The 16,807-nt window shown below is 36.5% G+C and overlaps 1 protein-coding gene across 2 annotated transcripts in view; it reads right to left on the minus strand.

Moving 5' to 3' along the window:
- Positions 1-16,807, minus strand: part of ST6GAL2 (ST6 beta-galactoside alpha-2,6-sialyltransferase 2) — a 103,595-nt gene that overhangs the window by 32,610 nt on the left and 54,178 nt on the right. For both annotated transcript variants that reach the window (XM_044670484.1, XM_044670485.1), the window contains exon 2: positions 5,226-6,187. In XM_044670484.1, the coding sequence (XP_044526419.1) occupies positions 5,226-6,187 (962 nt within the window). The remainder of the gene's footprint in view (positions 1-5,225; positions 6,188-16,807) is intronic.

Genomic DNA, 16,807 nt, shown 5'->3' on the forward strand with positions numbered 1-16,807 from the left:
TATACTGTTTATATATTATGGAGGAAAATAACATCTTATGACACCAGGAAAGAATTTCCATGTTGCCAAAACAGTTCTGTTTTCTTCTAAAATAACATATTATCCAAGTTGATGGTGTTTACAACAACTACACTTTTCTCCTTTCAAAAACAATTACAATGTCTGACTCAGTCTGGAAGGGGAAAAAGGAACTTTCAGATTGTATCCCTGGTGTAAAAAAAAACACAAGAGGGAGCTAAAGGGCAACCAACGGAAAAACTTCATTTATATGGGTTTTCACTTTGGGAGATAATGGGAATTTAATTTTTTTAAGATTCCCTTAGCATGATAAGATTTGTGGTTTTGGTATATTAGAGGCTTCTCTATAGACTGGAATGGCAGGTGCTTATACTAGTTCTGCCATCAATATATTATATGACCATGACCTTGGGGAACTTCTGTTTCTCAATTACTCAGCCTCCATCCTTTGCTTTCGAATAGAAAACATCAAACCTGATTCCCCCATACCTACGTGCTTCCTGGAGGGAGGTTATAAAATTGATTTCGACCACATAGTTCAAGGGACGGAGTTCTTTGGAGGAAGGGACTACATAAATATTGAGTTTTATAGCTATTATTAAATTCCATGGGTGTTTGTCTGTGGTGAGGGAGAGAGGGGAATTCCAGCATCTACTGTTGAACAGCTGTTGGCTAAAAGAAATAAAATCCAACCTGTATCTTTAAATTTAATTAAGCTGTGAATATGTATTCACATCTACAGAATCACATATATAGAATATACATATATGAAAGTGTGTGGGAGAAGAGACTAGTGCAGAGAAATTTTAGAAAGATTTTTGAAGGAACCTAGAGAAAACCAAAAAGTTTAAAAATATACCTACACATACTAGGATTCCAAAAGAGTAATTTCACTAGGAAACTCCAATTCTACTAACGACTAATCATGAAGAGCAATAATAATAGTCCTTTTTGTATTGCACTTCAAGAGTCACAAAGCACTTTCCTAAAAGAAAAGAAACACCCTAAAATGGACAGTGTTGTGCAATCATCCCCATTTTTAGAAGATCAAAATAGAGACCCAGAAAGTCAAACTGATTTGCTCAAAACTGTACTATGAATTAGTGACATGCCTAAAATTAAAACCTGTTCCCAAGTTTTAAGGCCAATGTACCAAAGGGACTAAAATAAAACTCAAAAGTGTTTCTGTACCTCCATAATCCCTTCAATTTTCTCCCTTCTAAATTCTGACTAGAGAAGAGACTGTGGAGAGATAATGATATGATCTAGTGTGTGACATGGTGAAAAGGGTGATATATTCAAAAAAAATGGAGGAAGAGGATAGGAATTGGAGTCTTGGGATAAGTACTGACCCTGTGATTTCACTGATATGGTAAACTCCTATCATGATGAGGAATCTCCTATCAGTACATATCAGGAACTTCTTGGCAAATAAAAAATAAAAAAGAATCCTTACCTTCCGCCTTAGAATCAATGCTCTGAATTGGTTCCAAGGCAGAAGAGCAATAAGCAATAGGGGTTAAGTGACTTGCCCAGGGTCACGCAGCTAGGAAGTGTCTGAGGCCAGATTGAACCCAGGACTCTCTATCTCTAAGCCCATCCCACAACAACTTGTAGTTTTAAGAGAATTGCTTATACTTTGGCCATAATATATCTCAATGTTAAGTGATTTGCTTGAGGCCATACAGTCCAGATGTGTTAAAGGTGAGAAATGAACTCAAGTTTTCCTAGCTCTGAAGCCATCCCTCTTACCAATAACTCATGTTGCCTCTCAACATTTATATCTCAGGGTCAAAATTTCACCCCTCTGGTTCCTCAGTTCCTTCTAGTGTAAAACAAAAGTTTGGCTAGATGGCCTCAGGGTTCCTGTATGAGATCAGAGGATCTGATTTTCTGACTCAGAGTCAGATGGAAGATGGAAAACTAATCTGAAAAAAAAATGCAAAGAGTTTCAAATAAGAACAGAAATTAATAATTTGACTTCACAGTATAACATCATAATCTCTATTTTTTCATTATAGTTAATATTCAGTTAGGAAAAGGAATGACAAGATTGCTTTTAGCCCCAGAAACTTACAAACCATTTGGTTATTTTCTGAAATAAAAGGGAAAAAAAAACTTGAGGATACTTTGATCTGATTTTAGTTAAAAGTACATCCCAGAACATGAGGGGAAACCTATTAAGAAGGTATAGGTAGAGCCAGCTAGGTGGCTCAAAGGATTGAAAGCCAGACCTAGAAAAGGGAGATCCTGGGTTCAAATGTGACCTCAGACACTTCCTACCTATTGTAACCCTGGGAAAGTCATTTAACCCCCATTGCCTAGCCCTTACTGCTCTTCTGCCTTGGAACCAATATTCGGTTCTTATTCTAAGACAGAAGGTAAGGATTTTTATACAAATTAAAAAAAAAAGAAGAAGGTATAGGTGAATCTACGGGGATCCTCTTTCTCACATTTGAACTTTTGGTCAGATCAGAAAGACAGGAAATAGGCAATCACTTTTTCCTTTATTTGAAACTGGCACTTTAGAAATGAAAGCACCATTTGGTTTATGTAGGAATGTGTTTATGGTATCTTGCTTAATGCTGTTAGAAAGTACTAAATGTGGGTATTTCAGAACCAAAGGGGGCTAAGAGGAGGATTCTCTGATTAACTTAAACAAGGACTGTAGTTACCTGAGAGGCTACTGGGTGGTAGATATTACATTGGATGTAAGAGTCAAGAATCAAGAAGACCTACGAATCCCACCTCAGCTGCTTTTTATCTGTGTAGCCCCTGAGGCAAGTTATTCTTAGCTTCAGTTTGTTCATTTGTTCAATGGGGATAATAATAATAGAATCCCATTTCGCAGGATTGCTTTGAAGATCGGATGAGATAATATATTTGCTGTGCTTTACAAAGCTTAAGTCTGGTGCTGGTTCTATATGCTGAATGCAGTTGGACAGTTTCCTACTGCATTTCCACCATCAATTGTTGCCTCTAGATCCAGGGAAGGATTCAGAGTCTGCAGAGAATCTTTCTGAGAAATAAGAATCATTAGTGAACCCGGTAGCAGAGTGTCCCTTTTGGTGGGTATCTTAGGGAACTAAGAGTAAACAGTTCTGCCTCTCAGCTCCCACAGAGATCAGTCTTAATATTCTACTGTGGGATGAGTTCTCTGTATGATAATGGAACCCAGAAACCTCACATATTGGATCAGTTACCAAATAACCACCGATTCCACCTCTGCAACACCTCTTCAATTTGTCCACTTCTCTCTATTTCCACTGACACTACCACCCCCAGTACGGCTCTAGTTACCTCTTAACAGGTTTTTTTTCTATTTCTACTTTCACCCAATTCCAAACTAGTCTTCATCGTCCTTCCTGACTAATTGGTCCTAATACTAGAAGCTGGCCAAATCACTTCTTTACTCAACAACCTTCAGTGACTCCCAAATACTCATGAGAAGTTTAAACTTATTTGCACATGGCATCTAAAACTTTCCACAATCTGGTACCTTTTCAACATTAGATTATGTCTACACATTCTATATTCTAGCCAAGTGACTTTCCATACTTGCCATACCCAATTTCTACCTTAATACCCACCCTGTGCTCTTTCCACCTTTTGCATGCATGTTCACATTATTCCTTTTATCTGTAATGTGACCTTCTTTCCTTTCATAAGCCCTTGAATTCCTACCCATCCTTTAAAAGCAAAATCACATAATTACCTTTTACCATTATGCTTTACTCAATCTCCCTACCTTCTTATTTTCACTTCACTTACCACCTTATTTTTTACCCCTTCCCTTACCATTATCATGTAATATTGTGTGTCATTATCATCTTTGTTGGTATCTTTTCTCTGTGTTAGATTGTAAGCTCTAACAAAGCAGGATTTGTTTCATTTACATGATATTTCTCATGGTGGCTAGCATCTGATTGGTGCTGAATAAATGTTTATTGAATTAAAGAAAGAAACAAAATAGGTTGGAAACTGAAAGGAAAACTCTGGGCAGAAGCTGTGCATCTATGTTTATGTGTGTGTGTGTGTCTGTCTGTCTGTATAATAACATCAACACAAGCAATATAATTTGCAAAAGGATTGTGTTCCAAAAATCATTCAAAAGTCAGTTGTTTGGAACTGCGAATTTATTTTTCTTGTGGAAAAATGCTATAAACATATATAATACAAAATACAAACAATGAATGTTAAATTCCTGGTCCCAGCTAGCCCACAGAAGCCTTTTTAACCCATGTTGCACCTAAAATGCATGTACTTGATGTGTCATTACCCTCTGGAATCTTTGTGCTCTTGTCCTCATATCCGTTTCTCCTATGATTTGAATGTCTCATGGGTTAAACAAATTTGGGGGGTTTAGTCTGAGCATCTAAACACAATGCATAGCATTGTTTTTGAGGGGAAATTAAGCCTGTGGTCAACAATGTGAAAAGAGTTCTGAGGAACCAGGGAACATAAATACTTCCTTTCCTTTCCTTTCCTTTCCTTATTCCATTGTGAATCCAAAAGCTGGGGCAAGAAAAGAGAAGAGGGAATAAGTCTTATTTTCTTCGGGGTTGTAGGGTTCACATTCATGCTTCTCGTGTTAGCTACTTATTTTACTCTGAGAATGCCTTTACCTCTTTAGTCTGGTACAGTGGACAGAACACTAAAATCAGAGGACATATGTCCAGATTTGTTTATGATACTTATTAACTCTGTGCTTTGGGGAAAGACATTTTTTAACATTATTGGGTTTTTCCTGCTTATCTTTAAAGTGGCTGATTTTATGTCAGATTTTGAATTCAAAATCCTGCCTCAGACTTTTGATTGGCATATGACCATGAATAAAACATTTAAAATTTGTTAGCCTCAGTTTCCTCATTTACAAAATAAGGATAATAATAGAACCTATCTCCCAAATGAGGCTGAAATGAGATAATATAGGCAAAGTATTCTGCAGATGTAAAAATGTTATATAACAAAATTATTATTATTATTGTTATTGTTATTGTTATACCTCTGAGATCCCTTCTAGCCTCTGCTGAGCTCACAGATCAAGCACTCAATGTCTTAATGAGGAAAAGGGACTTAATTAAATGTCCATTAACATTATTATGGTCAACATGTTCTAAGATAGCTCAAGTATCTCAAACAATAACATATAACAATTACTCATTTGTTGCTGAAAAAACAGTGGGTAAAATATGTTCTGAACTCACCTATTTCTTCCCCCAGAGAAGAATTCAGGATTGCACCTGCAGACATGACTACTGCACAGCTACCCAAACCTTGAGGATACAGTTTGCTCAGGGGCACTTGAGGGACATGCTTCTCCCAGCCGAGGTCCGAAAAAGGGGCCTCCTTTCCATCCAGAGTCCTTACAGTCACTCGGTCCCTGAGCTCACACAATAGCTGTTCCCTTGTCAGCTTGGAGTTCCGCTTTCCCCTAAATCTCACCCTATGCTTGTTGGTGGTAAGATAATCTTTCATTGCTTTTTGTAGACGTGGATTTAGCATTTTTGAAGAGACATTTCCTTTCCAAAGTCGATAGAGAAAGGACTTGGACATGGTCGAATAGAGTCTGTCCCAATTGTGGGGCAACTGACTTCTCCTGTGCCTTGAGATGATTTTCTTTTGATTGTGTCTGATGCCCCCTTTCTGGTCCTCCTCACTGAGGGTGATGAACTTCACCATCTGTTGGCCATGGCTGTGTGACATAGGTTGGCCCATAGTAAAAAAATAGTCATCATCCCCTTGATAGAAAATGCGTGGGGATTTTTTTCTCATCTGAGAAGGAAAAAATTCTTCATTCTCCAAACCATCTTTCATTTCAGTCCATTTCTGAAGACTGTTGGGACCTGAGTTAAATGAATCAAAAAGATCTCCATTGAGGAGCACCTCATTCCCATCGATGGTTGCAGAAAAAGATGGGTCATGCATGGCGCCCATGATTGATCTCTGTTTTCCTTGAATAGGCAGGATCCTTTTAGTTTCAACATATGAAAAGGAACTTGGAACTGGTTCTACAGTGTTGCTATCTGTGAAATAGATGAAGATCACTAAAAAAAGGAGACCCCAAGCAAATATCCCAAAGAGCATTAGTTGTTTCCATTGTTTTAAGTTCGGTTTCATGGCAGAGCTGGTATCAACACTTCTGTGTCCTGAAGTAGTGGTAGGCAACCTGCGGACAACATCAAAGGTTAGTAGGAGTCCACTCAGCACTTGTCTGCAAAGATACAATGAAGAATGATGCATTATGATGGGTTGATCAAGGGTAAGCACCACAGATCTCTCTCCTAGTGTTCTCTCACAATTTGCAATGAAATTTTCTTACTTACTAGAAGTGAGTAGAAGAGTTAAGTTCTTCTCCTTACCTGTTTAAATAACAATAATTAAATAAATAATGAATGAATTTAAAAAACTTTATCTCCTGCTTGCTATTCAGTCAGTCCATAAACACAAGGATTTATTTAGGGCTTACTATGCCCTGGGCCTCTGGACAAGTCCTGAAGATAACAAAATCAAAACAAAGTCCAGTCTTTCCTCAGGAGTTTATCCTCTATGAAATGAGATAGGTAGGTGGTACAGTAGATAGACCACTGGGCCTTCAACAAAGAACTTACTATTTGATCTTGGGCCAATCATTTAATCTTTTTACCTCAGTTTCCTCATCTGTAAAATGGAGATAATAATAGCACCTATATAACAAGGGTTGTAGGAATATAAAGTTACTCCTTTACGTTCATTAATGAATAGCAGGAAAGGTTTAGAGTAATCAGGGATCCCAAGGACTAGAACAGAAAGAATTGACTCTTTAAGCTTTTTTATTCCTTGCAGATGTTCTGGTTTGAATTTGACTGGTTCAGTCTCTACATCTTTAGTGAAAGCAGTGAGAGACTTGGTCAATTCACTGTATCCCAGGATCCACTGGCGACAGAATCCCATTGTGCCAAGTATTGTCCTGAGTTGCCTCTTTCTTTTTGGTGCCCTCAGCATTTGGATGTCAGCTATACACTTTGGGGAAATACTTCTAGAGCCCCCAGATTGTATGAACCCTAGATACTCAACTCTTGGCAATCACCACTGAAAATCTGCTTTGGAGATCTTATGTCCTCACTTATACAACTCACACAAAAGAAATTTGCTGTCACGTAAGCAAACTTTTGCATTAAGAGAGACTAAAAGAAAGTCATCCACAAAATGCACTAGCTTTCTTTCTTTACACAAGATGGTCTTCAGGTCTTTATTTAGGATTTGGGAGAACAGGGAAGGGATTTCACAGAATCCCTGTGGAAGACAACTCCAACAGTAAGAATTTTCCTCCCAGGTAAAAGCAAAAATCCTTTTGGGAATCTTTATGTATAGGGATGGAAAAGAACATGAAATCTTGTAAAGTCTTCCACTGTGAAATATCTTGCATTGCTAGGTATGGAGGAGATAATATAGCCGGGCTCGGGACAATTGCGTGGGATTTTAGAACGTAGTCATTGATTGCTCTTAAATCCTGTACAAATTTGTAGCAACTGTGCCCATTTTCATCGAGTTTTGTTTTTTTTCACTGGGAGTATAGGGGTATTTAATTTTTATATACAGGATATTATAATGCCCTGCTGTAACTACAATTCGATGATTGGCCTTATCCCTTCTGTTGCATCTTTGCTTAAGGGATAATGAAGGATTCAAGGTGGGGGAACCCCCTTTTGTAAGCACCCTAACAGGAGTTGCTGACTTAAGTAACCCAATGGCTATAGAAGAAGCCCATAGTTGTCCTGGAATATCCTGTAGAATAGGGTAAACTGTTCTTCTTTCTCCCTCTGCTTCAACTGTGTCTAAGAATTACATAGGGAAATTTTTCAGGGATTCCTCTGGCAGTTGTAAAGATATATCTCCAGAGGGTGTGCATTGAATGGTAGCCCTTAATTTATAAAGAAGATCCCTGCCAAGTAAATTCATTGGTGAACTTGGCATTAGAAAAAAGGAATTCTCCACAGATAAAGGACTCAATGATACCATTTTGAGTTGCAACTTTTTACCCTGTGTGGTCTCCCAGTTACCCCCACTACTTCCATAGTTCCTACAGAATTGCACTCCCCTGGGGATATTTGAAAAACAGATTTGCTAGCTCCTGTGTCCACAAGGAAATTGTAAACCTCATTCCCTACTGTTAGGGTAACATGTGGTTCTGTGCTATTTGGTAGAGAATGTGTTTCTGTTATAGGTCCCAAAACAGTAGGATCAGGAAACTTCAGCTCTTGTTCCTGTCCATCACATTCCACCTCCCCATTTTCTTCTGCACCACTATTTTGCCATGATTTAATAGTCCTATCACTTTGCCAGGATTTATTTCCCTCACAACACCTTCCACTAGTTACTATTCCATTGCTCTCACTTGATATTACAGTATCTATGTATTCTTTCCCACAATCTTTATCTTTATTTCCTATAACGGTGCTGTCCTGGTCACACTTTCATAATGCACATGTCCCCTTTTGAAGATCATGTTTCTGAGCAGTTCCCCCTGCCACCTGAGAGTACTTTGGATGATCCCCATTCTTCATATATTCCTGCACTGTTTGTAAGTCAGGAGCTTGTTTTAACCCATGGCAACATCCATGGTTGTAGCAGCTATTTTGGTCCTGTCTTTGGTATGCATTATTAAATCTATTATAATTATATGAATTCTGCCTATAATCATTATTGTTAAAGTTCTTGCCTCAGTTTACCCTAAATTCTTGCCCAGAGAATTGCCCCCTGAACTGACACTCCCTCATGAAGTGGACCTTTCAGGTTATACAAATAACACCTGAGTAGACTTTGTCTATTTTGTCTGGGGGTAAATTCATTTCTAGGTCTATAAGATCTTAAAGCTACCACTGCTTTTATTTCCTTTAATTCACTAGCTTTAAGCTTTTGGTTTGCTTCTCTTAATTGCATTTTAATATAATTAATTAGGTCATTTTGGTCCTCTGTCTGTCTTTCTCAGCTTGGCAAATGTAGCTAGGAGTCCTTTTAGGCTTCTAAACTCATCATAAAACAATTAGGGCAATTTTTCCTGAAGAAATTTCTTACAGAAGTGCATGCATTTTTGACAAACTGACAGTTTATAATCCTGTCCAAAAGCTTGCAGGTGTTTCCCCAGGCTCTTGCCTTAGTTTCTCAAATTTGGACCATGAGTCAGGGTGCTTTGAATTTGCTTTCATGGTCTCTAGAATGGGTTCCCTAGCCTTGCCCAGATAGCTACAAGCTTCCACAGAATTCATCTCCAATTGAGGATCCTCAGTAAGCCAGGGTGTTAGAGCAGGGTTATTGTTTGTCTTCACTATAAACTGCTGTTTCACTCTCTTGGTTAAAAGTTCATCCATAATTAATTCAAAGTCTCTAAAATCCGGGTCAAAGATCCTAATAGCCCTTTTAAACTTGCATATCATTTTAATTGGTTTGTCATCAAACTTAGGAGTCCATTTCTTAATAGCATCTAAGTTGGCTTGAGTAAATTGTTTGTGTGATTTTACATGCATTATTCCTATATCTGGGGCAATATATGAAACATCATGCAAAGGGAAAGTGCGTGGCACAAAGGAAGTATTCTATCAATATTAACTATCATAATCATTGACATAATCATTAATAGTGGAGAAAACATGGTCACAATTAGGTACATGGGAGATCCAGAATAAATTAAAAAGTATCCTTAGAGAGGGAAGAAACTTAGATTTGTGTGTGAACATGTGTGTGCGAGACTAAGAACATCTCTTACAGAAGGTAGAATCTTAATTAAGTCATGAAGAAAGTGAGGGAGTCTAAAAGGAGAAGATGAAATGAGGAGAGAGATTATTGTATGCATGAAAGCTAGTCAATGCAATGACATGAAGATGAGATGAAGTGTTGTACTTAAGGAAGAGCAATTACACCAGTGTGTTTTAGCTATAAGGTGCAAAGAGAGGAAATATATAAGAAGACAGAAAAGATAAGAAGGGGTGAGGTCATAAAATGCTATAAATGACAAAGGTGTTTCTATTTTACCTTAGTTGTAAAAGGGAATCTTTAACTGGAATTTCACTGTGGGAAATGAAATGGTCAGATTTGTGCTTTTGGAAAATTACTTCAGTCTTTAGAGGTTCAGTTCTCTCACATATAATTCAAGTTTCAAGAATTATCTGCTGATGTTATCAATAGTCATTCATTGGCTTTGGTTGTGAGGAAGGCTGGAGATTATGCTCCAGATTGCTATTTATTTGGACAAAGAATTATTTCTATGTGTTTGTGAGTGTGTGTATGCATGCACATAAATACACATATGCATACATATTCATACACAAACATATAAGACCTTGCTTCTTTTATCTCGTATGTTTTTAGTTAAAATAGGTATATAAGATGCAATAATTAAGTAATAAAAATATTTTAAAACAAATATACTCAAAAGTGATAAGGGCTCTTTCAAAAGAGTCATTTTTGGAGGCTACTCATTTATCCCAACAATGCTATCATTTTTATTCACGAATTTTTTTATAATTGCTCTTTGAAAGTTCATTTGAATATCCTAAACAGTAATAGATATTTGAAAGCAGATTTGGTTTTTGAAACTTGCTGTTTCACTCAGTCAAACCTGTCAACAAATTGAACGAAGTAGGTAATAAAACTAGCTGATACTTTTATTTATTTATTTGAGGGGTGTATATATATATATATATATATGGGGGCAGCTAGGTAGCTCAGCGGATTGAGAGTCAGACCCAGAGATGGAAGGTCCTGGGTTCAAATCTGACCTCAAACACTTCCTAGCTATGTGACTCTGGGCAAATCACTTAACACAACCCCCCAATGCCTATCCCTTACCACTCTTCTGCCTTGGAATCCATCAAGACAGAAGGTAAGGGTTTAAAAAAATAAATATAAATAAATAAAACTGGAATATGACTAAAGTAATCATAAATGGAGACCAGCCAAGATGGTGAGTTAGGAGGAAGCAATATAACTCAGTTTTCCCCACGTGTATTCCAACAAAGATTTAGGAAAAGCACCAGTCTAAGTTGGGAAATCCAAAGAGAAAATACAGAGAAGCAGATTACCATCTCAGGAAGTAGCTAGAGGAGCCAGCCAGCAGATATGTCCTTCTGAACCTAGAAAGGACCTGTAGCTAGCCTCTGGGTTAACCTGTAATGAGCAGGAATGGATCCAACTGACATTCCGGTCTGGCTCTTTATCGGTATAAGATCAAGAATGAAAGTGAGCAACATTTCTGGCTGTTGGCACTGGACGTAGAGTTATAGATTCAGTCCATAGAGTAGGGCTGATGTTTGTAGCTGAGTGACAAAGGCAAGGAGTTCAAAGGAAGGCATGCATCCTCAAAACCCAAAAAACCTTTAAGCTGGATTACTGGGGCTGGGAGCAACAGCAATCTCCTGCTGTTTCAATAAGAGGAAAGTTTATTGTTTTGCCACACAGATCCAAACTAGGGAAAGTTTGAAAAGCTCAGACCAGGGATTCAGTAATTACATATCATTCACTCTACATCAAACTACTTAGAGTGTACTGAAAGTTTAGATAGTCCCCCAACTGGACTACATTGGAGATCCTTTAGAATACGCAACTCAATACCCAGAGAAAGCAGCAGCAAAACTCAAGAAAATATAAATCAGGACCAAATAAGCACCCAACAATATGCCTTCCCAAAGTGTAGCGAGCCTAGCCATAATACAAAATCCTAATAAAGCAAAAAATTTGAACATAAAGACTTATTATCAAAATAGAGATACCCAAGACACAAACCCCCAAAAAACCTCCAAAACACTCACAAGCAGAACTTCAAAGAAAAACACAGCTTGGCCACAAAGTCAACTAGAATTCCTAGAAGAAATGAAGAGGCAATTAAAATAATCAGAGACAAGTTTTTCTGGGTTTCCCCCAAATGACTCAGAAAATTCCTAGGTAGACATTCCTGAAATATCTTGATCAATGGTAGCATTGTTAGAACAAAAGTATGGCCTTCCAAAGTGAACATTTTGGAAGGGACTCTTCATTTGAATGTATAAAACTCTAATAGCTTAAAAAAATCTACCAAGTCTTAATAGTTTATTTACAAATCTTGTGTGTGGATGTATGTTTGTGTACTGTTTGTAGATGTGTTGGGGAGGGAAATCTAGGAGGACTTCAAACATAGAAACTTACTTTACTTGTGCAAATTCATATTTATATATGCCCCAATTTCACATTATGGATATGAATACATATATATGTATCTAGTCTCAGAAGAAAAAATCCTATACATATAGTTGGAAAGCTAAAGATAATAGACAGATTTTCTCTAAATGATACATATAAATATATGCCTACACACTGTCTATAAATTCACATATATGTATACTTTCTTAAAAGCACAGAAGGACTAAAGAAAGAGAATATGAATGTGAGGGAATAGGTGGCATAGTAAACAAGGTAAGGGGAACCTATGCTCAAATATGGCTTCAGATAAGTGGTCCTGGATATGTGATCCTGGGCAAGTCACTTAACTTCACTTATCTAGCTCTTATCCTTCCGTCTTAAGTCAAGTTTTTGTTTCTTCACTTTTTAAAATTTATTTTAAAGAGAGAATATGAATGCAAAACCAATGTGTGATTCTATTCAATGTTCCATTCTAGTCAATGCAGATGCAATAACTTAGGATTCAATTGTTTTTGCTGGCCTTTAACTGAACAATTGTCCCTGTTCCAGCACCAAATGTTTACTCCACCTAGGAAGTAGAGTAACTTCATTTCAATGCCAATAAAACTCCATAACAGAGTAGTAGAAAATCATTAAAACTCATGCGGAATAGTCTTTAGAAAAACAAAACGTTTAAATTTAAATGATGAAATGAGTTGTTTTTACTGTTTGCTACAGAGAAATAAGATAATAATCTAAAGGATGAAGAGAGAGATGTGTATAAGATTGTATGAAATAGAATGGGACCTCTCTTTTTTTTTACCACTGAAGAAACTGAGAAGAAACTGACTTAATCAAATTTACACAGAAAGCCAACTTTGGTGACAGTATTTGGACCCAGTTTGTCTTTCCACTTTTAAGTTCCTAACATAAATTGTACAGCCAAACTGAGGTTGTGGATGAAACACTCTCTCTTGCTCTCTCTTACTCTTATTTCTCCCTCACTCCTAAATGTGAAGTGAATGGAAAAGTGAGGTTGAATTACTCTAAGCTCCTTGGAAACAAGTATTACAATATAAGAAGTATTTTTCATCAGGTAAGATTTATGTGGTGCTTCATGCATTGTAATAATAGAATAGAGTGGGATAACTGCCTCAGCACATAATGATGATCTGACTTTTAATATTCCAAAAGCCTTTGTTTCCAGCTCTACATAAAGAGTAAAACTTAAGAGGCCAATTATGGGAATATTTTTCAAAATAATCAAATCATAAGCAACTGAAAAAAACTCTGCTCACAAAGCCTGGGTAGGATCATTAAAGGTGCTGCATTAGGGGGCAGTTAGGTGGCTTAGTAGATTGAGAGGCAGGCCTAGAGATGGAAGGTCCTGGCTTCAAATCTGGCTTTAGATACTTCCTAATGCTGTGACCCTGGGAAAGTCATTTAACCACAATTACCTAACTCTTACCACTTCTTATAGCTTAGAACTAATGTATAGTATTGATTCTAAGACAGAAGGTAAGAGGTGTTTTGTTTTGTTTTGTTTTTTTAAGTGCTGCATTACTCTGATAGTACAAAGATCAACACCTAAGACCAAAAATAGATGGTCAGGCAGAAGAAATTATGTGTTGGGAGTAGGGTGGGACTCGAACAGGGTAACTTATGCTTTTCTTTAACATAGTCTTATACAGAGATATTTGTCACAACCAGATATGTAGAAATCTACCTGCAGAATTAGACAAAAAACTGGTGACTAGGCAGTCAATCAGTAAACAACATTTAAAAACTGAAGAAATCTTTGATTTTTCCTCAGTCCTCTCATTTATTATTGAGTTGCCACATCCTAATTAGCTTAAGTTGAAATTATCTTTCAAATTTCTTGTATCTATTGCTTTTTTCCATTCCCATAGTCAAAAACTTTTTTCTTCCATAGCAACAGTCTGCTAAAGCTCTCCTGACTAATTCATCCATTAGAGAACTGCCAAAGATATACTTCCAATACACAATTCTGATCATTTCACTCTCGTTTGAAAAATGCAGTGACTCCTCACTGAATGATCTACAGAATAAAAAGCCAAACAATTTACCTATCTCCACCTTAGATTATCTGTTGAAATTCTACCGTTTTTTCAAGGCTCAACTCAAGTACCATCTTTGAAATCTTCTTTGACTGCTACTAGTTAAAAGTCTGTTCACTGCAAATTTCTCACTTTCCTTTGACTGTGATATGGTTATCTGTATACATATTTTCTCTCTCTCTTACATGTCTTTCCCCTTAGAATATAAAGTCAGATGAATAGAGATAAAGCAATTCTTTGTGCTTATATTCCCAGAGCTTGCCACATACTGGGCACTAAATATATACTTTTTGATTGACTAATTATAAGTTTCTTAAGGAGAGAATCTGTAATTCCATTTTTTAATCCTCAAAGTCTAAGAAATTAACTTGTACAAATAATAGTATTTTAAAATGTTTGTTAAATTTTGGGGACAATACCAAATTATTTTACTGATATAATTCTTCCATATGCTACTGAAGATTATCTTATTCAGAATAATACAAACATTTATTAGCTAGCATAATGTCAGTCAAATGAATTATAGAAAGAAGAGTACTATTAGGCTAAGTTAACTATTTCTGAATGCCAAGGAAGGGTTGTTTCTTAGTCCTAAATCTATGTAGGTCTTCTTTGCTGAGAATAGATTTCAATGACTAATGCTGGTGAGTTATCCTCAGTATTCTAATGAGATTATACACATAGCTGAGATATTATACAACTTTAGAATTCATCATAAAATTATTCTAACATGCCAACTCATTAGTGTTCAGATGTTTAAAATTCATTAATCAGCATTCTGGGCCCATCTGAACATTTTCCCTCTGTTCCAATCATTTCACATACACTCTCTCTGTCTCTGTCTCTTTGTCTCTGTCCCTGTCTCTCTCTCTTCCTCCCTTTCTTTCTCTCTCTCAGATGTTCTAAAGTATTTTTTTTTGCTAAGTATCTTTTTTATTCTTAGGACAAACTTATTCCTCTTGAAAGAGATCTTAAAACAAAAGCTCTCAGCAATATTATAGCCAAATACCAGAGCTCCCAGGTTAAGGAGAAAATATTGCAAGCAGCCAGTAAGAAACAATTTATATATCATGGAGTCACAGTCAGGATCACACAAGATTTAGCAGCTTTCATGTCAAAGAAATAGAGGACTTAGAATATGACATTCTAAAAGACAAAGGAGCTAGGATTACAACCAAGAATGTCTACCCAGAAAAAATGAATATAATCCTTCAGGGGAAAAACTGAAGGTCTTTCAAATATTCCTGATGAAAACACTAGAGCTGAATAAAAAAATTTGGCATTCAAACTCAAGATTCAAGAGAAGCATAAAAAAGTAAACATAAAAATAATCATAGACCAACTCCAATGGGAAACAAAGGGTCCCTTCAAGCAACTAAGGCACTCCATGCTATAAAACTGTGCAAACTCTTTGACTCAACAATACCACTACAAAGTATGTACCCCAAAGAGACAGGAAAGATGTCTACCCCAAGTATGTGAAGAATGGGCAGATAAGAATGATTTGTTTCAATGGCCATGAAGATGACTGAAGCAGGCACTGGGTACCATTTTGAGCTTTGTCAGACATTGAAGATGCCATGGCCATCAATTACATCCCAGACCAGCAATAGTCATTCTGACTTTGTCTTGCCACTGGATTTTGATGACTCTGGAAAAGAGAGTGAGACTAAGGACTTTGTTCATGCTTGAATCAAGACATCACCCCATTGTGTCACTGGTCCTCTTTGAAAATGAAGAATGAACAAAAAACACTCAATAATCTCAAAATGATCAAAGAAAAGGAAAAAGAATCTATCTGGACACAATTATTTATAGAAGCTCTTTTTATGGTGACAAAAATGGAAATTGAGAGAATGCTTGTTAATTATGAAATGGCTAAAGAAGTAATAATATGTAATTATGATGGGGTACTATTGCATTATAGAAAATGAAAAAGGATATAAGTTTCAGGATAAAAAACATGGCAAAAACAATATGAATTGATCCAAAATGAAGTGAGAACTACAGAGCAATGTTGTAATGACGATCAACACTCTGATCAATACAATGATTTAAGAAATTCTAAAAAATATGTAAAAATAATGCCATCTACCTCCAAGGAGAGGACTGTTTAACTCAGTGTAAATTGATGTACAATTTTCTCTCTCTCTTTTTTTTTTTTGCTTTTCTTTAGTGATATGGCTAATATGGAAGTATGCCTTTAACTGCTGAATAGCATGATGAAAAATGAGATCATGGGATGTACTGAAAAGAACACTGGTCTTAGCAATCAGAAAACTGAAAATGGATTCTCATAATAAATATGTGATGCCATATGATTAATTTCTCAAAGCCTCATGGTAATAAGTATTTGCTATACTGGGTTGAAGTTAGGATCAAAAGATAAAATATAGAAGAAGCATAATACATGCTTTAAAGTACTACATAAATATGTGTTATTCTTATCATTATTTTGATAAATGACTTTTAGATAATCCTGAGAGAGGCATATTGTTGTAACTGATCACAAGATCATAGGGTGAAGAGCCAGAATGGACCTTAGAGATATCTTTCTGAGTTGTGACAATGAGAAATCA

Source organism: Gracilinanus agilis, chromosome 3, assembly GCF_016433145.1.
Source record: "Gracilinanus agilis isolate LMUSP501 chromosome 3, AgileGrace, whole genome shotgun sequence".
Lineage (NCBI taxonomy): Eukaryota > Metazoa > Chordata > Mammalia > Didelphimorphia > Didelphidae > Gracilinanus > Gracilinanus agilis.